We start from the raw sequence: 14190 nt of genomic DNA on the forward strand, positions 1-14190 counted from the left end.
CATTTAAATCATAATCCTTAATTCGTTGCCATGTTCGTCATCAACAGTGGGGCTCCTCACCCGAGGCTGTTAAAACTTTTTTACTACAACCCTATATAGGGGATGTTTCGCCTTCTCACTTTAGCTCGCCTTCAAACGGATGTTCTTTGGCTATCCAGAGGCTACTTGGTCCAAGACCGCAAGTCATGAGCTGCTTAAGTCATATGTATAAGAATCGTTTCGGGCCACTCCCAAGTGAATGGCGATCAGAGAACTTTACTCACTTGCGTGAACTTCTACACATGACTCCATCCTCCCTTCATTGGAACCTTAAACTTTCGAGTATAAAATGTTCGTTTACTCCTGAAGTTAGTTCTTCTTGTTTAAATGCAATTTTGACATTCCTATTTCTTACAAATTGTGACCGAACTTAGTTCTTTTTTGGTGCATAATAAAGCGTAAAAGACTGCTCTAAATACATATTTAATAGTTCTTCAATCATTCACAAAGTTAAAAAATTCTACAAATCAATATTCAGCACAAGTAAATTAGGTTGTAGTAAATTGTACTGCATTGAACGAATGAAGTGATTATATATTTCAAGCGGTTACCACGTGTTGTTTACTAATATTTTATAAGTTCGTAAATATATATTTTCATTATAACATTATTACTTAACGGTTATTGCAAATAAGCGATACCTGTTTCTTCTGTTTTTTTCTTCGTTTAGGGGTTTCTTGGGAAGATATATTGATAAACTCTTTATCATCTTTCAAATTATTTTCCAATCCATTTTTAGGTTTTATTTTAATGTCATTTTGATTATTTTTCGTTTCCAACGAAAAAAAACTTATTTCGGCTTCCCTTTGATAGTAATCGGAATTGCAACTAGTTGATGAAAAAATGTATGAAGTGGATAAGTTGGCATCATATTCATCATCAATTAGTTCGTATGCATTTTGCCTCAAAAATGTATAATAATCGGTATCTGTAGTTGACAACGTAGGGAATGTTGTTGAATTAATAGAAGAAGACGGCATATTGCTGGTAATAAATGAGTCCAAAATTAGGGTGGCGGACGTTTGACCCGGTCAGAATTTTAAATCTTTAATTGCTTGGGGTAAATCGGGAAGTTTAATATCCTTTATTTGTTGGGGAATGTTCATACTTTTAACAGCACTCACAGCACGTGCGGGGGCAGCAGATATACCTGCCTACAAGTGAAAAAAAAATATTTTGGTAAATATTGATCTCAAAAATATGTATCAACAGCTTACTTCTTGCTTCACTAGTTTATTTTGTTCTTCGATTCGTGCTAATATATCAGTCATATTTGTCTGGAGAACCATTCCTCCCATTACCAGCTCAGCCAGAATGTGATGTACAGCATCAGCATGAAAGATTAAATCTAACTCACAAACATTTTCAAAACATTTGTCTAAAGTTTCCACAAAAACTTGGATAAGGTCTAAAATTCCCAATTCGCTTTCAGATGAATCCACACAAAACACAAAATAAAGCGTTGCATAATGACGATATATTAATTTGTAGTCTGACCCACCAATAAGGCTTAAAAAGATATTAAAAACAATATTTCATAAATTAAATATGGTTTACTCACCTCCCTCCTTCTAAAAAGTTACAAACATTATCTTCTCGTTTTGAAACCAGCTGGAAAGTCTCCTTTATTATTTGCTGCTGCATATCTTCATTCTATTGATAATCACAACAATTAATAGAAACTTTTATAAATATATATCGTAACTTACAAAATATTGGTAGAACTTCGAAAGTCTAGGCTTTCCGTGATTGTTAAAAACTAAAATAGCCTTTATCATTTCAATTGTACGTTTACCGGGCAGCAAGGAGAAATTCTCAAATACAATATATAATTAATTTCACGCAACTTTACATTAAGCACATATTTTTAAGACAATATTAATTAAGTTGTCCTCAAAGTAGGGATGCTCGATGAACATCGATGTTCGATGATCATCGATATTGAAAGCAAAAACATCGATGTTTTAATATCGATGTTACCATACGAAAAATATCGCAACATCGATGTTAACGGAATCGATCATTGATGTTAACTTACGGTCTCACGCAGGACACGGACGTCCGCCAAAGCAATGCAACTTACGGGGCATCTCGACAGGATAGAATATATAGCATACTAGCTGCTTTACCGTGCCCATTGCCTGTGGAGACTCTACATTGCTCATAGCTTACTAGATACAGAATACTATCTAGTTTGCCATGTATAGTAAGCTAGAAGCTGTCTCTTCAGCAGTTTGACAGCGCAGTTTTCATTTCTATGAAAATTTTGAAGAGGCAATATATCCCATTTGCACATATGCCCACGGCATTTTCAATTTGGCAATATGAAAATTAGAAGAGCGAGTATTAAGACGGTTGTGTTATATGTATTATAAAAATAAAGTACATCCTCAAAATAACATTTTTTCAAAAAATTAATATTTAGTTTAATATTGTTCATTTACAGAAAAATTATGCAAATTGGGTTGGGAATGAGCGAAGTCTTAAATTTAAAAAACTTATACAAGCATAAATTTTAGGATGGCACGTCTTTACGCTTTTATTTCTCAAACTGTACTGTGCTTCGCTTTGTCACCGAAGAACGGTTACACATACTTATTCTAACATACATACAATTTTCTCTGCTTACACGCTATGTATTTACTTATATGTATATCTTTTAAAATGGACACATGAACTTGTGCAACATGAATATATGTATGTCAACACAATGACAACCAAGCATGTGTTTACATCAGCGTTGTCCACGGCCTATGCGCACAACAGCGCACGGACAGTGCCAGACACCTCGCACCAACATGTCGCGACAAGTGTCTGTGAAAACACTATCGCGCAACTGTATTCAACTTCGTAGGCAAGCAAAGCAGAATTTAGCGCTCAGTTGACGCTAGAATAACCAACACAAGCATAATGTGCACACAGTCACGTTGGACAACACTGGTTTACATGAATACAAATGAACTCCTTAAGAGAATCAACAATAACTGAAAACGAATCTTAAGTTAACGGGATATATCTACATTAACCCTTTAACGGTTTACTCTTTTATGTATATTTAAATTAACCCGTCAATGGTTTACTTCTTTATATATAACATAAGTATAATTAGAATAACTTAAAGTTAGGATGTATTATCATACACATAGTACTTATTACTACAATTCGGCCGTCCTGACCATGAGATCTCCTGATCTCAAGCGCATTTATGTCTTAGTGTATAAGCCAAACCAAGGTCGTATGTTTCCAACAGCCCAAACTCCCTTATAAGGAATTCTAGACTGCTGAAAACCTTCAACATCCTCCAATACATATCTGTCGTTACATAAAATTTTTGAAATTTTATACGGCCCCTTAAATTTTGGCAATAACTTTCTAGACACTCCCGCCGTTGAGTCAAAATTTTTTATCAAGTCGAGTGAAATTGTTGCTTGATTCGATTGCGGGTGGCTCAATGTTTCACCACCAAGCATCATTCGTTGTAGCATTGCATTCTCCCGCTCCAGCAAATCTTTTTCACGTCTCAATAAATTTGTCTCTCGCTTCAGCAATTCAACCTCTGTCGGACCTGCGTCTGCTACGATTTTCACTGGCTGCTCTTCGACTTGTTATATGGTGCTACCATTTTCCATTTGTGCAGCAGCAACGTCGTCCGTACCTGGTACAGTCTGTTGATCTTCAAATATTGGGAGCAAAATTTCGTCAACTTCTGCACCACTTGGACACTCGCCACGTTCACTTGCAGGAACCTCTGTCAACCGCAACACTAAAGAACTTTTATTACCACTCGATGGTAATTCAAGACGTCGGAGCCAAGCACGCAATTGTGCAACTGTATGGTCTGCCACATAATCCATCTTAAAACTGTTAACTTTTTTGTTTAAATCTTTAAATTGTACACACACTTTACATAAATTGTCTCATAAAATTGTTCGCTTCTTTTTGTTTTTTCACAATTTTTGTTTAAATCTTTAAATTGTACACGCACTTTACATAAATTGTCTCATAAAATTGTTCGCTTCTTTTTGTTTTTTCACATTTACATAAATTGTCTCATAAAATTGTTCGCTTCTTTTTGTTTTTTCACAATTTTTGTTTAAATCTTTAAATTGTACACGCACTTTACATAAATTGTCTCATAAAATTGTTCGCTTCTTTTTGTTTTTTCACACTTTTTTGTTTAAATCTTTAAATTGTACACGCACTTTACATAAATTGTCTTATAAAATTGTTCGCTCCTTTTTGTTTTTTCACACTAGTACATAAATTGTTTAAAAAAAATTTTAGTTGGGCAAATCCCACTTCTGAGATTTTAGGATGGCACGTCTTTACGCTTTTATTTCTCAAACTATACTGTGCTTCGCTTTGTCACCGAAGAACGGTTACACATACTTATTCTAACATACATACAATTTTCTCTGCTTACACGCTATGTATTTACTTATATGTATATCTTTTAAAATGGACACATGAACTTGTGCAACATGAATATATGTATGTCAACACAATGACAACCAAGCATGTGTTTACATCAGCGTTGTCCACGGCCTATGCGCACAACAGCGCACGGACAGTGCCAGACACCTCGCACCAACATGTCGCGACAAGTGTCTGTGAAAACACTATCGCGCAACTGTATTCAACTTCGTAGGCAAGCAAAGCAGAATTTAGCGCTCAGTTGACGCTAGAATAACCAACACAAGCATAATGTGCACACAGTCACGTTGGACAACACTGGTTTACATGAATACAAATGAACTTCTTAAGAGAATCAACAATAACTGAAAACGAATCTTAAGTTAACGGGATATATCTACATTAACCCTTCAACGGTTTACTCTTTTATGTATATTTAAATTAACCCGTCAATGGTTTACTTCTTTATATATAACATAAGTATAATTAGAATAACTTAAAGTTAGGATGTATTATCATACACATAGTACTTATTACTACAAAATCAAAATATTATTGCGCATTTTAAATTTATTATTTCAATTGGTATATAAATTTTATGCCACAATTATTAAATAGTAGTCCAAAAATATGAATTCTTATTTTTCCCAGAGGTAGATTTGTAAAAAAAGGATCTTTCTCCTTTTCTTATTTTTCCCAGAAAGCTTTTCAAAAGGTGGTTCTACTCTTTATCAACAAAGAAACCGATTAAAAGGTTCTTCTTTACGAAAATTACTTTTCCTTCAGTCAATTAATAAAAAATATTGGGATATGTAATAATTTGATCTGTTGCTTAATAAATTTCGAATTTATATATTGTGTTTTATTTCTTTGTCAATTATTAATGAAAAATTATCGATGGATCCAACATCGATGTTCGCTTTTTGATAAATATCGAACATCGATGTTGAGCTTTCGATTATGACTTCGATGTCAACATCGATGTTTTTTGAATATCGATCATCCCTACCTCAAAGCTTGGAAAGCAAATTGTTTATCGATAATATGTTTTCTAATAGCGGGATTCTGTAACCAGTCTCTAGCCTCTATTTGAGACATTTTGAGGCAAAGTCTCAATTTGAGAGTAGTTACTATTCACTAAACAGTCTCTAACGTTAGTCTCAAATTATTGAGACCTGGTAGCTTAATATTATTAATTTGCGGAAAAATTTTACAAAATGGATTGGCGAATGAGAGAAATCTTAAATTTTATAAACTTATACAAGCCTAAAATAAAATACCATTGCTCATATTAATAGCGGGATTCTGTAACCAGTCTCTGGCCTCTATTTGAGTCATTTTGAGGCAAAATCTCAATTAGTGACTAGTTACTATTCCCAAAACAGTCTCTAGCGTTAGTCTCAAAATATTGAGACCTGGTAGTTAGCTGGTCACAAAACTAAAAAGAGCTCTTGTCTGCCATTTTGAATATACTGAATAGAGATCATCATAGATATTAATCGATTGTCGTTTCTTTATTTTATGTAAGCAACTCAAACACGAAAATATGAAAAATAAATCAATTTTACATAAATTTCGTAAATATTATGAAACAAAGTCAACATACATATATTATTATTTTTATTGATAATTATGTTTTTTGAATATGTTATAGAAAATTTAATATTTGTTATCGACATATTTATTTTCATTCAAGACTAAAAACATCTCTGAATAATGAAATGTAATAGATTTTATCACTGTCACTTACAGAATAGCAATATCGTCTCAAGTCTCAAAAATTGTCTCTAACTTAAAATCTCAAATTTGGAGATTTGAGACTTACTCAAGTTACAGAATCGCACGGTAAATTTAGTTCGAAAATATTAGATAATTTTTTCCAGATACACATTTGTAGAAAAAAATATATATTTTTCTTTTTTTTATTTTCCATGTAAATTTTTTTCGTCCATCCAAAAATTTAAACAGCTCAGTAGCTCAAAACATGCGCTACATCAGCTCAAACCCACCTACCCCACGCCCACAGTATATATTGTTACAAAAGTAGTATTAAGTTGTATTTGTATTGCTATATGCATCCCTTTTTATGAACAGTAGTTGTAGGTATATGGAATAGCATTTGTCTTGTTGTAGACATCTGGCGCCGCACTGTCTGCTTGTCGAAACAATAGACATCTGGCGCCGCAGCCGTCTGCTTGAACAATTGCAGAGTCTGGCGCCGCGGCTGTCTGCTTGTCTGCATTTGGCGCCGTATAGCATTATGTTCTGGTAATTTCCAGACGCAATATTCTAGAAGGACACGTCGGCATCAGCGAGAAGTGCGTGGCTATATAAGCCGTGGAAGCGCCAACGTAATCAATCAGTGCTAAGAGTAAACTGTTATAGTGTAGACGAGTTGTGAAATAAAGAGTTGTTGAATTAAATTAAACAGTTTTGGTTTTATTTGTCAATCTTGAGATACGAACCTAACAAAGTAAACTAGCAAGCAGTAATTTCGTAACAATTGGTGTCAGAAGTGGGATTGTCAAATAATCCAAATTCAAGATGGTTAAATTCGGAGAATTGAGAATTCAGCAATTAAGAAAGGAACTGGAGGAGCGTAATTTGCCGATAAGCGGGCAAAAGGCGGATCTGCAGGCACGATTACGTGAAGCAATGGAAGCGGATGGAATTAATGTCGACGAATTCGAATTTGATGGCCCAGAAACTTCTACAAAGGTAGAAGAAAAAGTAGAAGAACAACGAACATCATCAAGTGTGGACATGAACATGCTGTTAGTGGCTATTAAGCAAATGGCAGAGAATGCAGTGCAAACAGAAAATCGTCTGGCACAGCAAATAGCTGAAAATACATCACAAATAGCAGACAATGCAGTGCAAACCGAAAATCGTCTGGCACAGCAAATAGCTGAAAATACATCACAGTTAGAGTCTCGCCTTACACAACAACATCGTTTGGTACAACAGATCACGGAAAATACTACACAACTACAAAAACAAGTGCAAGAGAAATTTTCAAAATTTGAAGACGAATTAAGCACTTTAAAAAATGACGAAGAAAATTTAAAAGCAGAAGTTCTTCAACTAAGTAATCGTGTGCGAGAACTGCAACTGCATGGCCCTGCACCATCAACAAATAATCCAAGATTGAAGGCACCCACATTCGATGGAAGTATTCCATTTCAAATTTTCAAACTTCAGTTTGAAAAGACAGCAACGGCCAATAACTGGAATGCAGCGGACAAAGTAGCGTCCTTGTTTGTATCATTGAAAGGACCTGCGGCAGAAATCCTTCAGACTATTCCAGACTGTGAACGGGACAACTATGAGGCATTGATGAGTGCGATAGAAAGACGATATGGCAGTGAGCACCGGAAACAAATATACCAGATCGAACTGCAAAATAGGGGTCAGAAGATGAACGAATCATTGCAAGAGTTCGCGACTGAAATCGAACGACTGGCTCATTTGGCAAATGCAGATGCACCTGTGGATTACATTGAGAGGGTAAAAATTCAATGTTTCATAAATGGAATTCGTGATGTGGACACAAAACGCGCCACATATGCATTGCCAAAAAGAACGTTTGCTGAAACGGTTTCGCACGCCCTCACACAGGAAACAGCTTCCCTACTAAGTAAACCAGCACACAAAGTACAAAGGGTTGAAATGGAACAACCGGCGCTGATGGAAGAAATATTGAAGACTCTGAAGACAATTGCTGCACCGCGAGTAAATACAACAGGCAGATGTTTCAACTGTGGAAAAGGTGGTCACTTTGCCCGAAATTGCAATATAAAAGTAAACCCATCAAAACGGAAACAACCAACAGATAACGAGGACGGAGCATCCACATCTCACAAGTCGTTAAACTAAAACGGAACAGTTCAAAGGGGCGTGAGCTGGTTCCACCAACTATTTGCCCCGCCATCTCGATATCACAAATAGGCCGCCATGACAACAATCTTACTATCAACGGTATCGTAAATGGACGACTGTCAACGCTTACTTTGGATACTGGTGCCACACATTCAATTATCCGACCGGATGTGGTAAGAGGAACGGTTGAACCATTAATCGGTTGCAAGCTTCGAACGGCCACCGGAGAGGAAGCAGCTGTCGCGGGAAAAGTGTTTTGCGAAGTGATGATTGGTACCCTGGAAGTTAATCACACCTTCATCGTAGCAGAAATCACGGATGAAATTATAATGGGAGTAGATTTCATGATTGATCACGGGGTTACTTTGGATTTAAACAAGCAAATGCTGTTTTGCCAGAACATGGAGATGCCTATAAACACCGGATATGTGACCAACGTTGAAAGTAAGAGGGTGATTGTTGATGATAATCAGAGTATTCCACCAAAATCTGAGACGATTGTATGGGCTAAAGTGAATGGAGGAGGTGGGACTGAAGAATTGTGGATTGTGGAACCAACAAAAATAGATACACCCATATTGGTAGGAAGAACGCTTGTGAAAATTAGAGAAGACGCCACCATTCCGGTCAGAGTAGTGAATGAATTCAACACGCCTATAAGGCTGAAGAAAGGAGCAGTAATTGGACAGTGCCAGAATATAAGTACAATAGCACGATGCGAACGGTCAGAACAGAAACCTACTATTGAGCCACAGCAGATAAGTCCTACACTCCTAAATAATTTGCTGAACGAACTGCATGGAAATGAAAAATTAAAAGCAGAAAAACTATTAGAAAAATACGCATCCATATTTGCAAACGAAGGAAACACAGGAAGAACCGGCATTGTCAAACATCGCATAAATACTGGAGACGCTAAACCAATCCGACAAGCTCCGCGTAGGGTTCCACTAGCAAAACGTGAGGATGCTAACAAAATTATTGAAGACATGCACAAAAACGGTGTAATCGAACCTTCAATAAGTCCATGGAGCTCACCTATCGTCTTAGTTAAAAAGAAAGATGGTAGCACCCGTTTCTGCGTAGATTATAGGAAGTTGAATGATGTCACAAAGAAAGACAGTTATCCTCTACCAAGAATCGACGATACATTAGACACCTTGTCTGGAGCGAAATGGTTTTCTACATTAGATCTACAAAGTGGATATTGGCAAGTCGAGATTGATGAATGTGACCGTGAAAAGACCGCTTTCAGTATGGGCGACGGGTTATGGGAATTCTCTGTGATGCCATTTGGGTTATGTAATGCGCCTGCAACGTTCGAGCGACTGATGGAACATGTGTTAAAAGGACTCAACTGGAAGACATGTTTGGTGTATCTTGATGACATTATCATCGTGGGAAAAAGTTTTGATGATCATCTGAAAAATCTAGAGGAAGTCTTTCAGCGAATAGCATCAGCCGGATTACGCTTGAATCCCAAAAAGTGTTCATTATGGAAGAAGCAGATCACATATCTCGGACATAAAGTGTCAACTGAGGAGATTCACACCGAGGAAGGAAAAATAAAAGCAGTTAAAGATTGGCCTCGACCTACCAACATACATGAACTCCGCAGCTTCCTCGGCTTATGCACGTATTACCGCCGTTTTGTACCTGGATTTGCGAACGTGGCTGGAAGTTTACATGATTTAACAAAGAATAATCGCCCGTTTGTATGGCATTTGGAACAAGAAAAAGCGTTTGAGCAGCTTAAAGAACTACTTTGTACGGCGCCGATGTTGGCTTATCCAATACCTGGAAAGAAATTCATCCTGGATACAGATGCGAGCGCTTATGGAATTGGAGGTGTCCTGTCTCAGCTCATCGACGGGCAAGAAAGAGTAATTGGGTATTACAGCAGAGTGCTCGGGAAACCAGAGAAAAACTAAAAAAAAAAGAACTACTGGTGGAATGTGTAAAACATTTCCACAAGTATTTGTATGGACAACGATTCTTACTGAGGACTGATCATGCAGCATTAAAATGGTTATTACAGTTTAGGAATTCGGAAGGCCAAATTGCACGATGGATCGAAAGATTACAGAATTACGACTTCGAAACGGAACATCGAAAGGGGATTCACCACAAAAATGCGGATGCATTATCACGTCGCCCTTGTCCACTGGAATGTAAACATTGCTCCAAATCAGAAAGAAAAGAAGGTATAATCGACGTGCGATTACTGAATATAGAACCTGAGGATGATTGGACTCCTCAACGCATCAGAATCAATCAGCTGGGGGACCCTGATCTTGCAAAGCTGATAATAGCCAAAGAAAATGGGGTACGACCACCAAAGGAACAAATAAGTAGCGAGAGTCCAACTGCAAAGCATATTGGGCCCAATGGAACAGCATAAACCTCGTTAATGGATACCTTCATCGTACCTGGGAAAGTGAAGATGGCAAACAGTCTCGTCTGTTGATCATAGCACCGAAGTCCATGATCCCGAAAGTGTTGAAAGAATATCACAATGGACCCAGTGGAGGGCACCTTGGAATTACAAAAACTATAGAGAAGATTAAACAACGGTTCTACTGGATCGGTTGTCGAGATTCCATAGCAGAATGGATAAGTAATTGCGTAGAGTGCATGGCAGCTAAAGGTCCTAAAGCCAAAAGTCGCGGTAGGCTGCAACAGTACAACGTGGGATCACCATTTGAACGAGTCGCAATGGATGTTGCAGGTCCGTTCCCAACCAGTACGGCCGGAAATAAATATCTACTGGTTGTCATGGACTATTTCAGTAAATGGCCAGAAGTATATGCCTTACCAAACCAAGAAGCGAAGACAGTAGCCGAAGCGTTTGTAGAAAATTGGATAACAAGGTTCGGAGTGCCCGTCGAATTACACTCAGATCAAGGCAGGAATTTCGAATCTTCCATTTTCCAAGAAGTCTGTACATTATTGGGCATCCACAAGACACGGACAACAGCGTTACATCCACAATCAGATGGAATGGTGGAGAGATTCAACCGAACGCTCGAAGAACATCTGCGGAAAATCGTTGATAAAGATCAACGGAATTGGGACAAGTGCATCCAGATGTTCCTGCTGGCGTATCGTTCAGCGAAGCACGAGACAACTGGTTACACGCCAGCAAAAATTATTTTCGGATCTGATCTGCGACTCCCTGCTGATCTTAAGTTTGGGACGAATCCTACAGCTGTAAGAAATGATGGAAATTGTTGTTCTGCCTTAAAGGAAAAAATGAATGAATTGCATCTAATGGTAAGGCAGCACACGCATCTGATGAGCAATAAGATGAAGGACCGGTTCGATCAAGCGGCAAATTCAAAAGGTTTTTAAGAAGGTGATCTGGTCCTGTTGTACAATCCACTTCGAAAGAAAGGCTTGTCCCCGAAATTGCAGACAGCCTGGGAAAGGCCCTATATGGTGATGAAACATGATGAAACGACTTAATGACGTGGTATACCGCATACAAAGAAATGGAAAAGCACGATGTAAAATGAAAGTAGTACATTTGGAGAGGCTCGCTCCATTTGGTTCAAGAGGATTTGTGCCTAATCGGGACGATTAGGCTTTAGTGGAGGGCAGTGTTACAAAAGTAGTATTAAGTTGTATTTGTATTGCTATATGCATCCCTTATTATGAACAATAGCTGTAGGTATATGGAATAGCATTTGTCTTGTTGTAGACATCTGGCGCCGCGGCTGTCTGCTTGTCTGCATTTGGCGCCGTATAGCATTATGTTCTGGTAATTTCCAGACGCAATATTCTAGAAGGACACGTCGGCATCAGCGAGAAGTGCGTGGCTATATAAGCCGTGGAAGCGCAAACGTAATCAATCAGTGCTAAGAGTAAACTGTTATAGTGTAGACGAGTTGTGAAATAAAGAGTTGTTGAATTAAATTAAACAGTTTTGGTTTTATTTGTCAATCTAGAGATACGAACCTAACAAAGTAAACTAGCAAGCAGTAAATTCGTAACAATATGTATATACCGAGCCCACGCCTTTTCGCAAATGATTATGTTATGATAACAAATGCCCACATACAGATTTGCCAATGGCAATCGATTTGACAGTAATACCATGTTCAGACCGAAATTTTAAAGGGATTAGATTACATTTAAGCCCTTCACTAATCTTTCTGTTCTCACTGCCGTTGGAAAGATGAAAAAACAGCTGTTTTTACCATTCAAGAATTCACATCGCTTAATATTTATCAAAAGAAAAGATTGTCGTATAGTATTTTGAAATAAAAAACGTCTTCTTTTAAATATTTTCCATATAATGCGTCCATTACGCATTTTTTCATTTGTTCAGTCGATTTCCGGGTGAAGTTCATTGCTTAAAAAAAAATGATTGTTTCCATTTTATTAATAGAAATGTTGGTATTTTTGGAAAATCAATATAAATTTAACGAAAAAATTCGTTTATTATTAACTGCGTTAAACGATAATAGAGTGAAATTAAAAGCTATAATTGATTGTATTGCGAAAAGGGTGTGCGAAAAAGTTAAGAATATTGGAAAAATGGATAGCAAACTGTGCGTTGATTATTTTCTGTAATCTAAAAATATAAAAGTTTGTTTTTGTTAATATACTTACACATAATTTAATTAGCAAACTGCTTACCTCTGATGCTGTAAACGCAAAGGAGGTGGCAGACTTCAAGCGAAATCTGTCAAAAATGGCAAAACTCGGCCATGCTGGTGATTTATGAGGTAGACGATTTATCGATAAATCTCTTATAATAATTTGGACAGTGTTATTTTGGTGCTTTGACAGCTCTGTTTTAATTCTTGCAGAAAATTTTAAGCGGCAACATGTACGCTTGGATGGTTGCATGAACCAGAGAACGTTTATCATAGAGAAGGTTCACGGCGCGGAGATCGTAAAAATATTTTTGGCTAACTCGGCAGAGATGGAAGAGTTTCACCACTGCCAGCTCAGCAGGAGAAATTTTAACATTTTCGCTTGAACAGAGCTGAGCGTGAAAAAAAATTATGCTCTAAACTATATATTGCTCTAACAGACTTATGTTCGCTCTTTTGCTTATATTTATATACGTTTATATGCAAACATATGTATTCGTATGAATTCTTTTTGTGCATATTAATAATACATGTGCAATTTGAATACATTTGAATCAAATTACTTTTTCAAAGCAATATTCGTAGTTAATGTAAAAATAAAGCCTATTTTTTAATTAGTTCTTGTATTTGATATATTCATACTTATGTGTATACTTCATTACATACATACATATGTATATAACAAACTATCATAATATTATTAAAATCAAATATATTACAATAGTGATAAATGTACATTAATCGAACATTTTATCATTCAAAAGTTATATTCACATGTATCATGACCATACATACTTACATATGTATGCCTTTATGTTCGCTTTCGCGAATTCAAATCATATTGTCACTTATCAATAATAACATCTGCGCGCTGCTAATATGTACATACATATGCATATGTGTACGACATTGACGAACAAATAATGTATACACAAACCAACATACAAATATGCGTACACATGTAAATATGTCACCCGCAAAAAGTACAAATATTGTTTTACAAAAACAATAATCGTCTAATATAGCATCAGCAGCGGCACCAGTCAATATGGCAGCCAAATAGTCGATGCCCAAATTTATAGAAAAACACATAACAACAAAATTTTCATTCATGAACCAAGTGCACTTTCAACAGGCAAACTCGCTGCATTCATAAGAGTAGACACCATCACATCTTCCCGAACATGCCTTTGCCTACAAGTGTCTTTTCGCGACGATGGCCAAAGTAAAAATTATAAATTGAATATATTTCTGAAAT

At 36.8% G+C, this 14190-nt stretch overlaps 2 protein-coding genes across 2 annotated transcripts in view; both read right to left on the reverse strand.

The window, feature by feature from the left end:
- Positions 1-14190, reverse strand: part of LOC125777683 (uncharacterized) — a 235173-nt gene that overhangs the window by 135480 nt on the left and 85503 nt on the right. The window lies entirely within an intron of this gene.
- LOC105223218 (AP-3 complex subunit sigma-1) lies at positions 444-1975 on the reverse strand. The gene is made up of 4 exons (XM_011200871.4): positions 1749-1975; positions 1601-1692; positions 1257-1548; positions 444-1193 (listed from the first exon to the last, which is right to left on the reverse strand). Exons 1-4 carry the CDS (start codon positions 1815-1817, stop codon positions 1071-1073), a joined length of 576 nt encoding a protein of 191 aa, XP_011199173.1. The 5' UTR covers positions 1818-1975; the 3' UTR covers positions 444-1070.

Source organism: Bactrocera dorsalis, chromosome 3, assembly GCF_023373825.1.
Source record: "Bactrocera dorsalis isolate Fly_Bdor chromosome 3, ASM2337382v1, whole genome shotgun sequence".
Taxonomy (NCBI): domain Eukaryota; kingdom Metazoa; phylum Arthropoda; class Insecta; order Diptera; family Tephritidae; genus Bactrocera; species Bactrocera dorsalis.